The sequence below is a fragment of the Wyeomyia smithii genome, chromosome 1, assembly GCF_029784165.1.
Source record: "Wyeomyia smithii strain HCP4-BCI-WySm-NY-G18 chromosome 1, ASM2978416v1, whole genome shotgun sequence".
Taxonomy (NCBI): Eukaryota; Metazoa; Arthropoda; class Insecta; order Diptera; family Culicidae; genus Wyeomyia; species Wyeomyia smithii.
In genome coordinates, this window is record NC_073694.1 from 195,259,514 (window position 1) to 195,274,203 (window position 14,690).

Genomic DNA, 14,690 nt, shown 5'->3' on the forward strand with positions numbered 1-14,690 from the left:
ACAGGGCTGTACAAATGAAACTTTCTCATCCGGAATTTTGAAACCAACCAAATCATGGCTACTCTCTAATACTCCGCTGGAAATTGAGTCTGATTTTTCGTACTTGGATACGCTCCGTGAAGCTCAATCATCGGGATCAGCAGGATTCCTGGATACACTCTACTCGGTGTCTTACATGTATTACAGTTTGATCGGCACCTTTATTACGGTTCTCGTCGGAACACTCGTCAGCTATATGACCAGTCACAGGGACGATGCGTACGACCACAAGTTGCTGCATCCGGCAGTTCACCGTTTAAGTTTGATGCTACCCGGCAAGAAGCGACGTTATGTGAACAATTCCGACATTCGGCCGAAGATACTTAAGCCCGCCAAGGTGCCGGTAGATAAACTGGAACAGGATAACCTAGGATTCGAAAGTTCGCCGAACGATGCTAAGCTGGGAGTATTTGTGGTTAATCTGACCAGTAACGAGAAAGTCGGCGAGAGTCAACGTGTTCCAGTCGAGGTGTACCGGAAGCTGGACGAAAATCTTATCGAGGTTAGGACGTGAGGTCGGCAGCATAAAACTAAACACTTCATTATGTTTATCAATTGCTCGTTATAAGACCAGTAGAACGTGAAAGACTGTGATAAGACGTAAGCTATGTAAGATGTTTACAAGAAGACTTCCATTACGCAGGACGCAGCTGATAGTATTACTACAGCCAGGGTAGATAATATATTCCTAGAGTTAGCGCAAGCGAGTCCGTTTCCACTGAATGAATCGTGTCTATTTTTAAACTTATCCATTAGGTAATATTATTTAGTAATAAACGGCAAGAACAGTAAACGATGAGATGAGTTTATTTTATTCTCTTACAACATGGAAACAAACTTTAAGCTCACTCCTAATCCCATGTTTCGTTTTTCGGGTACGACAATCTATTTATTGATTATTGCACTAGGATATTGTTATGAACGAATCACAAATAACAATCACATGGGCTACGAAAAATAGACAACTGTATTTGAGTTCTGTTGAATTGGTTATTTAGATCGCGTGAAATTTGCTTCGAGGTATGGATAATACATTTTTTGCTTCTGTTATACGACAGAAAGACCATGAACGTTAATTGTTGCGAAATTTACATTATTTTTTAATTTCTCACGCCATTACTCTGATTGAAACTATCTTCTTCAAGTGTCAGAGACTCCTACGCAAAGGTTTAAAGAATCGCACATCTTGTGGTACGGGTCGGACTCGATTATCCGGAATTTTGAAAAATATTTCACTCCGGATAACCGAATTCTCCGGATGATCAAGCCATACCGTTTCATTTTTCCTCATCGAGAACAGTCAGGTTGTTGATAAGAAGGATATTGTACTCGGTAAATAAATCGAAATCTGTCTCCCAGCTGGTCCCGAGGTACGATGCTGGCCTAACAAGCCAGTCGTCGTATATTCGAGTTTTGTCAGTAGGATCGTAGCGCTAGCCCCGCAATTGTCCTGTACAAGTGTACACTTGACAGTTGGCTGCGAAGTCTGTGTATAGTAAAAAACAGAAGGTCGAGTTCCGATACGGAATGTAGCATCAATACTTTGCTTTGCTTTAAATAAACCGAAATAAAACATAAAAATTATCCAGTGACTGTATGTCGATGTTTGTCAAATAATGAAAATTTATTCAGTAAAAGATGGATCAATCGTGTCACCTCTATGCTGACCTGTGTAAGGGAGTTTCTGTTTTAAATTCATTTGAAGAGCATCTGAGCAGAGTTACTATTTAAATTCGCATACAACTGTGAAAGAGTTGTGTACAATAAAAAATGGGAAAAATTCCAAAATTCACGTGAAAAAACTGCATGAATTTCGAGCTTAACTTGAAAATAAAAAAAAACAAGTAAATTCCAAAACCCGCGTGAATTCTGAACCAATTTGAGATTTCAATCTGGGATCATTTTCTATTTTGTCCTTTTCTGGCCTTAGAAGGCACTTTTTGGCGATTCTGAGCTCAATTTGGGATCATTTTTTATTTTGGCCTTTTCTGGCCTTAGGAAGCACTTTTCGGTGATTCTGAGCTCAATTTGGGATCATTTTCTATTTTGGCCTTTTCTGGCCTTAGAAAGCACTTTTTGGCAATTCTGAGCTCAATTTGGGATCATTTCCTATTTTGTCCTTTTCTGGCCTTAGGAAGCACTTTTCGGTGATTCTGAGCTCAATTTGGGATCATTTTCTATTTCGGCCTTCTCTGGCCTTAGAAAGCACTTTTTGGCGATTCTTAGCTCAATTTGGGATCATTTTCTATTTTGGCCTTTTCTGACCTTAGGAAGCACTTTTCGGTGATTCTGAGCTCAATTTGGGATCATTTTCTATTTTGGCCTTTTCTTGCCTTAGAAAGCACTTTTTGGCGATTGTGAGCTAAATTTGGGATCATTTTCTATTTTGGCCTTTTCTTGCCTTATAAAGTACTTTTTGGCGATTCTGAGCTCAATTTGGGATCATTTTCTATTTTGGCCTTTTCTGGCCTTGGGAAGCACTTTTTGGCGATTCTGAGCTAAATTTGGGATCATTTTCTGGGATGGCCTTTTCTGGCCTTTGGAAACGCTTTTTGGCGTTTCTGAGCTCAATTTGGGATCATTTTCTATTTTGGCCTTTTCTGGCCTTAGGAAGCACTTTTTGGCGATTCTGAGCTCAATTTGGGACCATTTTCTATTTTGGCCTTTTCTGGCCTTATGAAGTACTTTTTGGCAATTCTGAGCTCAATTTTGGATCATTTTCTATTTTGGCCTTTTCTGGCCTTAGCAAGCACTTTTTGGCGATTCTGAGCTCAATTTGGGATCATTTTCTATTTTGGCCGATTCTGAGCTCAATTTGGGTTAATTTTTTATTTTGGTCTTTCCTGACCTTAGGAAGCACTTTTTGGCAATCCTGAGCTCAATTTGGGATCATTTTCTTTTTTGGCCTTTTCTGGCCTTAGGAAGCTTTTTTTGGCGATTCTGTGCTCAATTTGGGATCATTTTCTTTTTGGCCTTTTCTGGCCTTAGGAAGCACTTTTTGGCAATTCTGAGCTCAATTTGGGATCATTTTATATTTCGGCCTTTTCTGGCCTTAGAAAGCACTCTTTGGCGATTCTGAGCTCAATTTGGGATCATTTTCTATTTTGGCCTTTTCTGGCCTTAGGAAGAACTTTTTGGCGATTCCTAGCTCAATTTGGGATCATTTTCTATTTTGTCCTTTTCTGGCCTTAGAAAGCACATTTAGGTGATTCTGAGCTCAATTTGGAATCATTTTCTATTTTGGCCTTTTCTGGCCTTAGGAAGCACTTTTTGGCGATTATGAGCGCAATCTGGGATCATTTTCTGTTTTGGCATTTTCTGGCCTTAAGAAGCACTTTTTGGCGATTCTGAGCTCAATTTGGGATCATTTTCTATTTTGGCCTTTTCTGGCCTTAGGAAGCACTTTTCGGTGATTCTGAGTTTAGTTTGGAATCATTTTATATTTTGGCCTTTTCTGGCCTTTGAAGCACTTTTCGGCGATTCTGAGCTCAATTTGGGATCATTTTCTATTTTGGCCTTTCCTGGCCTTTAGAAGCTCTTTTTGGCGATTCTGAGCTACATTTGGGATCATTTTCTATTTTGGCTTTTTCTGGCCTTCAGAAGCACTTTTTGGCGATTCTGAGCTCAATTTGGGATCATTTTCTATTATCGCCTTTCCTGGCCTTTAGAAGCACTTTTTGGCGATTCTGAGCTCAATTTGGGATCATTTTCTATGTTGGCCTTTTCTGGCCTTAGGAAGCTTTTTTTGGCGATTCTGTGCTCAATTTGGGATCATTTTCTATTTTGGCCTTTTCTGGCCTTAGGAAGCACTTTTTGGCAATTCTGAGCTCAATTTGGGATCATTTTATATTTCGGCCTTTTCTGGTCTTAGAAAGCACTTTTCGGTGATTCTGAGCTCAATTTGGGATCATTTTCTATTTTGGCCTTTTCTGGCCTTAGGAAGCACTCTTTGGCGATTCTGAGCTCAATTTGGGATCATTTTCTATTTTGGCCTTTTCTGGCCTTAGGAAGAACTTTTTGGCGATTCCTAGCTCAATTTGGGATCATTTTCTATTTTGTCCTTTTCTGGCCTTAGAAAGCACATTTAGGTGATTCTGAGCTCAATTTCTATTTTCTATTTTGGCCTTTTCTGGCCTTAGGAAGCACTTTTTGGCGATTATGAGCGCAATCTGGGATCATTTTCTGTTTTGGCATTTTCTGGCCTTAGGAAGCACTTTTTGGCGATTTTGAGCTCAATTTGGGATCATTTTCTATTATGGCCTTTTCTGGCCTTAGGAAGCACTTTTCGGTGATTCTGAGTTTAGTTTGGAATCATTTTATATTTTGGCCTTTTCTGGCCTTTGAAGCACTTTTCGGCGATTCTGAGCTCAATTTGGGATCATTTTCTATTTTGGCCTTTCCTGGCCTTTAGAAGCTCTTTTTGGCGATTCTGAGCTACATTTGGGATCATTTTCTATTTTGGCTTTTTCTGGCCTTCAGAAGCACTTTTTGGCGATTCTGAGCTCAATTTGGGATCATTTTCTATTATCGCCTTTCCTGGCCTTTAGAAGCACTTTTTGGCGATTCTGAGCTCAATTTGGGATCATCTTCTATTTTTGCCTTTTCTGGCCTTTGAAGCACTTTTCGGCGATTCTGAGCTCAATTTGGGATCATTTTCTATTTTGGCCTTTTCTGGCCTTAGGAAGAACTTTTTGGCAATTCTGAGCTCAATTTGGGATCATTTTCTATTTTGTCCTTTTCTGGCCTTAGGAAGCACTTTTCGGTGATTCTGAGCTCAATTTGGGATCATTTTCTATTTTGGCCTTTTCTGGCCTTAGAAAGCACTCTTTGGCGATTCTGAGCTCAATTTGGGATCATTTTCTATTTTGGCCTTTTCTGGCCTTAGGAAGAACTTTTTGGCGATTCCTAGCTCAATTTGGGATCATTTTCTATTTTGTCCTTTTCTGGCCTTAGAAAGCACATTTAGGTGATTCTGAGCTCAATTTGGGATCATTTTCTATTTTGACCTTTTCTGGCCTTAGGAAGCACTTTTTGGCGATTATGAGCGCAATCTAGGATCATTTTCTATTTTGGCATTTTCTGGCCTTAAGAAGCACTTTTTGGCGATTTTGAGCTCAATTTGGGATCATTTTCTATTTTGGCCTTTTCTGGCCTTAGGAAGAACTTTTTGGCAATTCTGAGCTCAATTTGGGATCATTTTCTATTTTGTCCTTTTCTGGCCTTAGGAAGCACTTTTCGGTGATTCTGAGCTCAATTTGGGATCATTTTCTATTTTGGCCTTTTCTGGCCTTAGAAAGCACTCTTTGGCGATTCTGAGCTCAATTTGGGATCATTTTCTATTTTGGCCTTTTCTGGCCTTAGGAAGAACTTTTTGGCGATTCTGTGCTCAATTTGGGATCATTTTCTATTTTGTCCTTTTCTGGCCTTAGAAAGCACATTTAGGTGATTCTGAGCTCAATTTGGGATCATTTTCTATTTTGACCTTTTCTGGCCTTAGGAAGCACTTTTTGGCGATTATGAGCGCAATCTAGGATCATTTTCTGTTTTGGCATTTTCTGGCCTTTGAAGCACTTTTCGGCGATTCTGAGCTCAATTTGGGATCATTTTCTATTTTGGCCTTTCCTGGCCTTTAGAAGCTCTTTTTGGCGATTCTGAGCTACATTTGGGATCATTTTCTATTTTGGCTTTTTCTGGCCTTCAGAAGCACTTTTTGGCGATTCTGAGCTCAATTTGGGATCATTTTCTACTATCGCCTTTCCTGGCCTTTAGAAGCACTTTTTGGCGATTCTGAGCTCAATTTGGGATCATCTTATATTGTTGCCTTTTCTGGCCTTTGAAGCACTTTTCGGCGATTCTGAGCTCAATTTGGGATCATTTTCTATTTTGGCCTTTTCTGGCCTTAGGAAGAACTTTTTGGCAATTCTGAGCTCAATTTGGGATCATTTTCTATTTCGGCCTTTTCTGGCCTTAGGAAGCACTTTTTGGCGATTCTGAGCTCAATTTGGGATCATTTTCTATTTTGTCCTTTTCTGGCCTTAGAAAGCACTTTTCGGTGAATCTGAGCTCAATTTGGGATCATTTTTTATTTTGTCCTTTTCTGGCCTTAGGAAGCACTTTTTGGTGATTCTGAGCTCAATTTGGGATCATTTTCTATTTTGGCCTTTTCTGGCCTTAGGAAGCACTTTTTGGCGATTATGAGCGCAATCTGGGATCATTTTCTATTTTGGCCTTTTCTGTCCTTAGGAAGCACTTTTTGGCGATTCTGAGCTCAATTTGGGATCATTTTCTGGGATGGCATTTTCTGGCCTTAGGAAGCACTTTTTGACGATTTTGAGCTCAATTTGGGATCATTTTCTATTTTGGCATTTTCTGGCCTTAGAAAGCACTTGTAGGTGATTCTGAGCTCAATTCGGGATCATTTTCTATTCTGTCCTTTTCTGGCCTTAGAGAGCACTTTAAGGTGATTCTGAGCTCAATTTGGGATCATTTTCTATTTTGGCCTTTTCTGGCCTTAGGAAGCACTTTTTGGTGATTCTGAGCTCAATTTGGGATCATTTTCTATTTTGGCCTTTTCTGGCCTTAGGAAGCACTTTTTGGCGATTATGAGCGCAATCTGGGATCATTTTCTATTTTGTCCTTTTCTGGCCTTAGGAAGCACTTTTTGGCAATTCTGAGCTCAATTTGGGATCATTTTCTATTTTGACCTTTTCTGGCCTTGGAAAGCACTTTTTGGCGATTCTGAGCTCAATTTGAGATCATTTTCTATTTTGGCATTTTCTGGCCTTAGGAAGCTCTTTTTGGCGATTCTGTGCTCAATTTGGGATCATTTTCTATTTTGGCCTTTTCTGGCCTTAGGAAGCACTTTTTGGTGATTCTGAGCTCAATTTGGGATCATTTTATATTTCGGCCTTTTCTGGCCTTAGGAAGCACTTTTTGGCGATTCTGAGCTCAATTTGGGATCATTTTCTATTTTGACCTTTTCTGGCCTTGGAAAGCACTTTTTGGCGATTCTGAGCTCAATTTGAGATCATTTTCTGGGATGGCATTTTCTGGCCTTAGGAAGCTCTTTTTGGCGATTCTGTGCTCAATTTGGGATCATTTTCTATTTTGGCCTTTTCTGGCCTTAGGAAGCACTTTTTGGTGATTCTGAGCTCAATTTGGGATCATTTTATATTTCGGCCTTTTCTGGCCTTAGGAAGCACTTTTTGGCGATTCTGAGCTCAATTTGGGATCATTTTCTATTATGTCCTTTTCCGGCCTTAGAAAGCACTTTTCGGTGATTCTGAGCTCAATTTGGGATCATTTTCTATTTTGGCCTTTTCTGGCCTTAGGAAGCACTTTTTGGCAATTCTGAGCTCAATTTGGGATCATTTTCTATTTTGTCCTTTTCTGGCCTTAGGAAGCACTTTTTGGCAATTCTGAGCTCAATTTGGGATCATTTTCTTTTTTGGCCTTTTCTGGCCTTAGGAAGCACTTTTCGGTGATTCTGAGTTTAGTTTGGAATCATTTTATATTTTGGCCTTTTCTGGCCTTAGGAAGCACTTTTTGGCAATTCTGAGCTCAATTTGGGATCATTTTATATTTCGGCCTTTTCTGGCCTTAGAAAGCACTTTTCGGTGATTCTGAGCTCAATTTGGGATCATTTTCTATTTTGGCCTTTTCTGGCCTTAGAAAGCACTCTTTGGCGATTCTGAGCTCAATTTGGGATCATTTTCTATTTTGGCCTTTTCTGGCCTTAGAAAGCACTTTTTGGCGATTCCTAGCTCAATTTGGGATCATTTTCTATATTGTCCTTTTCTGGCCTTAGAAAGCACATTTAGGTGATTCTGAGCTCAATTTGGGATCATTTTCTATTTTGGCCTTTTCTGGCCTTAGGAAGCACTTTTTGGCGATTCTGAGCGCAATCTGGGATCATTTTCTGTTTTGGCATTTTCTGGCCTTAAGAAGCACTTTTTGGCGATTTTGAGCTCAATTTGGGATCATTTTCTATTTTGGCCTTTTCTGGCCTTAGGAAGCACTTTTCGGTGATTCTGAGTTTAGTTTGGAATCATTTTCTATTTTGGCCTTTTCTGGCCTTAGGAAGCACTTTTTGGCGATTATGAGCGCAATCTGGGATCATTTTCTATTTTGGCCTTTTCTGGCCTTAGGAAGCACTTTTTGGCGATTCTGAGCTCAATTTGGGATCATTTTCTGGGATGGCATTTTCTGGCCTTAGGAAGCACTTTTTGACGATTTTGAGCTCAATTTGGGATCATTTTCTATTTTGGCCTTTTCTGGCCTTAGAAAGCACTTTCCGGTGATTCTGAGCTCAATTTGGGATCATTTTCTATTTTGGCATTTTCTAGCCTTAGAAAGCACTTGTAGGTGATTCTGAGCTCAATTCGGGATCATTTTCTATTTTGGCCTTCTCTGGCCTTAGAGAGCACTTTTAGGTGATTCTGAGCTCAATTTGGGATCATTTTCTATTTTGGCCTTTTCTGGCCTTAGGAAGCACTTTTTGGTGATTCTGAGCTCAATTTGGGATCATTTTCTATTTTGGCCTTTTCTGGCCTTAGGAAGCACTTTTTGGCGTTTATGAGCGCAATCTGGGATCATTTTCTATTTTGTCCTTTTCTGGTCTTAGGAAGCACTTTTTGGCAATTCTGAGCTCAATTTGGGATCATTTTCTATTTTGACCTTTTCTGGCCTTGGAAAGCACTTTTTGGCGATTCTGAGCTCAATTTGAGATCATTTTCTATTTTGGCATTTTCTGGCCTTAGGAAGCTTTTTTTGGCGATTCTGTGCTCAATTTGGGATCATTTTCTATTTTGGCCTTTTCTGGCCTTAGGAAGCACTTTTTGGCAATTCTGAGCTCAATTTGGGATCATTTTCTATTTTGGCCTTTTTTGGCCTTAGGAAGTACTTTTTGGCAATCCTGAGCTCAATATGGGATCATTTTCTATTTTGGCCTTTTCTGGCCTTAGGAAGCACTTTTTGGCAATTCTGAGCTCAATTTGGGATCATTTTATATTTCGGCCTTTTCTGGCCTTAGGAAGCACTTTTTGGCGATTCTGAGCTCAATTTGGGATCATTTTCTATTTTGTCCTTTTCTGGCCTTAGAAAGCACTTTCCGGTGATTCTGAGCTCAATTTGGGATCATTTTCTATTTTGGCCTTTTCTGGCCTTAGAAAGCACTTTTTGGCAATTCTGAGCTCAATTTGGGATCATTTCCTATTATGTCCTTTTCTGGCCTTAGAAAGCACTTTTTGGCGATTGTGAGTCAAATTTGGGATCATTTTCTATTATGGCCTTTTCTGGCCTTATAAAGTACTTTTTGGCGATTCTGAGCTCAATTTGGGATCATTTTCTATTTTGGCCTTTTCTGGCCTTAGCAAGCACTTTTTGGCGATTCTGAGCTCAATTTGGGATCATTTTCTATTTTGGCCGATTCTGAGCTCAATTTGGGATAATTTTTTATTTTGGCCTTTCCTGGCCTTAGGAAGCACTTTTTGGCAATCCTGAGCTCAATTTGGGATCATTTTCTTTTTTGGCCTTTTCTGGCCTTAGGAAGCTTTTTTTGGCGGTTCTGTGCTCAATTTGGGATCATTTTCTATTTTGGCCTTTTCTGGCCTTAGGAAGCACTTTTTGGCAATTCTGAGCTCAATTTGGGATCATTTTATATTTCGGCCTTTTCTGGCCTTAGAAAGCACTCTTTGGCGATTCTGAGCTCAATTTGGGATCATTTTCTATTTTGGCCTTTTCTGGCCTTATAAAGTACATTTTAGAAAGCACTCTTTGGCGATTCTGAGCTCAATTTGGGATCATTTTCTATTTTGGCCTTTTCTGGCCTTAGGAAGAACTTTTTGGCGATTCCTAGCTCAATTTGGGATCATTTTCTATTTTGTCCTTTTCTGGCCTTAGAAAGCACATTTAGGTGATTCTGAGCTCAATTTGGGATCATTTTCTATTTTGGCCTTTTCTGGCCTTAGGAAGCACTTTTTGGCGATTATGAGCGCAATCTGGGATCATTTTCTGTTTTGGCATTTTCTGGCCTTAGGAAGCACTTTTTTGCGATTCTGAGCTCAATTTGGGATCATTTTCTATTTTGGCTTTTTCTGGCCTTAGGAAGCACTTTTTGGCAATTCTGAGCTCAATTTGGGATCATTTTCTATTTTAGCCTTTTCTGGCCTTAGGAAGCACTTTTTGGCGATTCTGAGCTCAATTTGGGATCATTTTCTATTTTGGCCTTTTCTGGCCTTAGGAAGCACTTTTCGGTGATTCTGAGCTCAATTTGGGATCATTTTCTATTTTGGCCTTTTCTGGCCTTAGGAAGCATTTTTTGGCGATCCTGAGCTCAATTTGGGATCATTTTATATTTTGGCCTTTTCTGGCCTTAGGAAGCACTTTTTGGCGATTCTGAGCTCAATTTGGGATCATTTTCTATTTTGGCCTTTTCTGGCCTTAGGAAGCACTTTTTGGCAATTCTGAGCTCAATTTGGGATCATTTTCTATTTTAGCCTTTTCTGGCCTTAGGAAGCACTTTTTGGTGATTCTGAGCTCAATTTGGGATCATTTTCTATTTTGGCCTTTTCTGGCCTTAGAAAGCACTTTTTGGCGATTCTGAGCTCAATTCGGGATCATTTTCTATTTTGGCCTTTTCTGGCCTTAGAAAGCACTTTTTGGTGATTCTGAGCTCAATTTGGGATCATTTTCTATTTTGGCCTTTTCTGGCCTTAGAAAGCACTTTTTTGCGATTCTGAGCTCAATTTGGGATCATTTTCTATTTTGGCTTTTTCTGGCCTTAGGAAGCACTTTTTGGCAATTCTGAGCTCAATTTGGGATCATTTTCTATTTTAGCCTTTTCTGGCCTTAGGAAGCACTTTTTGGTGATTCTGAGCTCAATTTGGGATCATTTTCTATTCTGGCCTTTTCTGGCCTTAGGAAGCACTTTTTGGTGATTCTGAGCTCAATTTGGGATCATTTTCTATTTTGGCCTTTTCTGGCCTTAGGAAGCACTCTTTGGTGATTCTGAGCTAAATTTGGGATCATTTTCTATTTTGTCCTTATCTGGCCTTAGGAAGCACTTTTCGGTGATTCTGAGCTCAATTTGGGATCATTTTCTATTTTGGCCTTTTCTGGCCTTAGGAAGCACTTTTTGGTGATTCTGAGCTCAATTTGGGATCATTTTCTATTTTGGCCTTTTCTGGCCTTAGGAAGCACTTTTTGGTGATTCTGAGCTCAATTTGGGATCAATTTCTATTTTGGCCTTTTCTGGCCTTAGGAAGCACTCTTTGGTGATTCTGAGCTAAATTTGGGATCATTTTCTATTTTGGCCTTCTCTGGCCTTAGGAAGCACTTTTTTGCGATTCTGAGCTCAATTTGGGATCATTTTCTATTTTGGCTTTTTCTGGCCTTAGGAAGCACTTTTTTGCGATTCTAAGCTCAATTTGGGATCATTTTCTATTTTGGCCTTTTCTGGCCTTAGGAAGCACTTTTTGGCAATTCTGAGCTCAATTTGGGATCATTTTCTATTTTAGCCTTTTCTGGCCTTAGGAAGCACTTTTTGGTGATTCTGAGCTCAATTTGGGATCATTTTCTATTTTGGCCTTTTCTGGCCTTAGGAAGCACTTTTTGGCGATTCTGTGCTCAATTTGGGATCATTTTCTATTTTGGCCTTTTCTGGCCTAAGGAAGCACTTCTTGGCGATTCTGAGCTCAATTTGGGATCATTTTCTATTTTGGCCTTTTCTGGCCTTAGGAAGCACTTTTTGGCAATTCTGAGCTCAACTTGGGATCATTTTCTATTTTATCCTTTTCTGGCCTTAGGAAGCACTTTTTGGTGATTCTGAGCTCAATTTGGGATCATTTTCTATTTTGGCCTTTTCTGGCCTTAGGAAGCACTTTTTGGCGATTCTGAGCTCAATTTGGGATCATTTTCTATTTTGGCCTTTTCTGGCCTTAGTAAGCACTTTTTGGCGATTCTGAGCTCAATTTGGGATCATTTTTTATTATGGCCTTTTCTGGCCTTAGGAAGCACTTTTAGGCAATTCTGAGCTCAATTTGGGATCATTTTTTATTTTGGCCTTTTCTGGCCTTAGGAAGCACTTTTTGGCAATTCTGAGCTCAATCTGGGATCATTTTCTATTTTGTCCTTTTCTGGCCTTAGGAAGCACTTTTCGGTGATTCTGAGCTCAATTTGAGATCATTTTCTATTTTGGCCTTTTTTGGCCTTAGAAAGCACTTTTTGGCGATTCTGAGCTCAATTCGGGATCATTTTCTATTTTGGCCTTTTCTGGCCTTAGAAAGCACTTTTCGGTGATTCTGAGCTCAATTTGGGATAATTTTCTATTTTGGCCTTTTCTGGCCTTAGGAAGCACTTTTTGGTGATTCTGAGCTCAATTTGGGATCATTTTCTATTTTGGCCTTTTCTGGTCTTAGGAAGCACTTTTTTGCGATTCTGAGCTCAATTTGGGATCATTTTCTATTTTGGCCTTTTCTGGCCTTAGGAAGCACTTTTTGGCAATTCTGAGCTCAATTTGGGATCATTTTCTATTTTGGCCTTTTCTGGCCTTAGGAAGCACTTTTTGGTGATTCTGAGCTCAATTTGGGATCATTTTTTATTTTGGCCTTTTCTGGCCTTAGGAAGCACTTTTTGGTGATTCTGAGCTCAATTTGGGATCATTTTCTATTTTGGCCTTTTCTGGCCTTAGAAAGCACTTTTTGGCGATTCTGAGCTCAATTCGGGATCATTTTCTATTTTGGCCTTTTCTGGCCTTAGAAAACACTTTTCGGTGATTCTGAGCTCAATTTGGGATCATTTTCTATTTTGGCCTTTTCTGGCCTTAGGAAGCACTTTTTGGCAATTCTGAGCTCAATTTGGGATCATTTTCTATTTTAGCCTTTTCTGGCCTTAGGAAGCACTTTTCGGTGATTCTGAGCTCAATTTGGGATCATTTTCTATTTTGGCCTTCTCTGGCCTTAGAAAGCACTTTTTGGCGATTCTTAGCTCAATTTGGGATCATTTTCTATTTTGGCCTGTTCTGACCTTAGGAAGCACTTTTCGGTGATTCTGAACTCAATTTAGGATCATTTTCTATTTTGGCCTTTTCTGGCCTTAGAAAGCACTTTTTGGCGATTGTGAGCTAAATTTGGGATCATTTTCTATTTTGGCCTTTTCTGGCCTTATAAAGTACTTTTTGGCGATTCTGAGCTCAATTTGGGATCATTTTCTATTTTGGCCTTTTCTGGCCTTGGGAAGCACTTTTTGGCGATTCTGAGCTAAATTTGGGATCATTTTCTGGGATGGCATTTTCTGGCCTTTGGAAACGCTTTTTAGCGTTTCTGAGCTCAATTTGGGATCATTTTCTATTTTGGCCTTTTCTGGCCTTAGGAAGCACTTTTTGGCGATTCTGAGCTCAATTTGGGATCGTTTTCTATTTTGGCCTTTTCTGGCCTTATAAAGTACTTTTTGGCGATTCTGAGCTCAATTTGGGATCATTTTCTATTTTGGCCTTTTCTGGCCTTAGCAAGCACTTTTTGGCGAATCTGAGCTCAATTTGGGATCATTTTCTATTATGGCCGATTCTGAGCTCAATTTGGGATAATTTTTTATTTTGGCCTTTCCTGGCCTTAGGAAGCACTTTTTGGCAATTCTGAGCTCAATTTGGGATCATTTTCTTTTTTTGCCTTTTCTGGCCTTAGGAAGCACTTTTCGGTGATTCTGAGTTTAGTTTGGAATCATTTTATATTTTGGCCTTTTCTGGCCTTAGGAAGCACTTTTTGGCAATTCTGAGCTCAATTTGGGATCATTTTCTATTTTGTCCTTTTCTGGCCTTAGAAAGCACTTTTCGGTGATTCTGAGCTCAATTTGGGATCATTTTCTATTTTGGCCTTTTCTGGCCTTAGAAAGCACTCTTTGGCGATTCTGAGCTCAATTTGGGATCATTTTCTATTTTGGCCTTTTCTGGCCTTAGAAAGCACTTTTTGGCGATTCCTAGCTCAATTTGGGATCATTTTCTATTTTGTCCTTTTCTGGCCTTAGAAAGCACATTTAGGTGATTCTGAGCTCAATTTGAGATCATTTTCTATTTTGGCCTTTTCTGGCCTTAGGAAGCACTTTTTGGCGATTATGAGCGCAATCTGGGATCATTTTCTGTTTTGGCATTTTCTGGCCTTAAGAAGCACTTTTTGGCGATTTTGAGCTCAATTTGGGATCATTTTCTATTTTGGCCTTTTCTGGGCTTAGGAAGCACTTTTCGGTGATTCTGAGTTTAGTTTGGAATCATTTTCTATTTTGGCCTTTTCTGGCCTTAGGAAGCACTTTTTGGCGATTATGAGCGCAATCTGGGATCATTTTCTATTTTGGCCTTTTCTGGCCTTAGGAAGCACTTTTTGGCGATTCTGAGCTCAATTTGGGATCATTTTCTGGGATGGCATTTTCTGGCCTTTGGAAGCACTTTTTGACGATTTTGAGCTCAATTTGGGATCATTTTCTATTTTGGCCTTTTCTGGCCTTAGAAAGCACTTTCCGGTGATTCTGAGCTCAATTTGGGATCATTTTCTATTTTGGCATTTTCTGGCCTTAGAAAGCACTTGTAGGTGATTCTGAGCTCAATTTGGGATCATTTTCTATTTTGGCCTTTTCTGGCCTTAGGAAGCACTTTTTGGTGATTC

At 39.7% G+C, this 14,690-nt stretch overlaps 1 protein-coding gene across 3 annotated transcripts in view; it reads left to right on the forward strand.

The window, feature by feature from the left end:
- The window catches only part of LOC129717947 (sodium-coupled monocarboxylate transporter 1), a 69,201-nt gene extending 68,363 nt beyond the window's left edge, over positions 1-838 (forward strand). For all 3 annotated transcript variants that reach the window (XM_055668249.1, XM_055668250.1, XM_055668248.1), the window contains exon 5: positions 5-838. In XM_055668249.1, the coding sequence (XP_055524224.1) occupies positions 5-553 (549 nt within the window). In that variant the 3' untranslated portion in view covers positions 554-838. The remainder of the gene's footprint in view (positions 1-4) is intronic.
- The last annotated feature ends 13,852 nt before the right edge of the window (positions 839-14,690 follow it).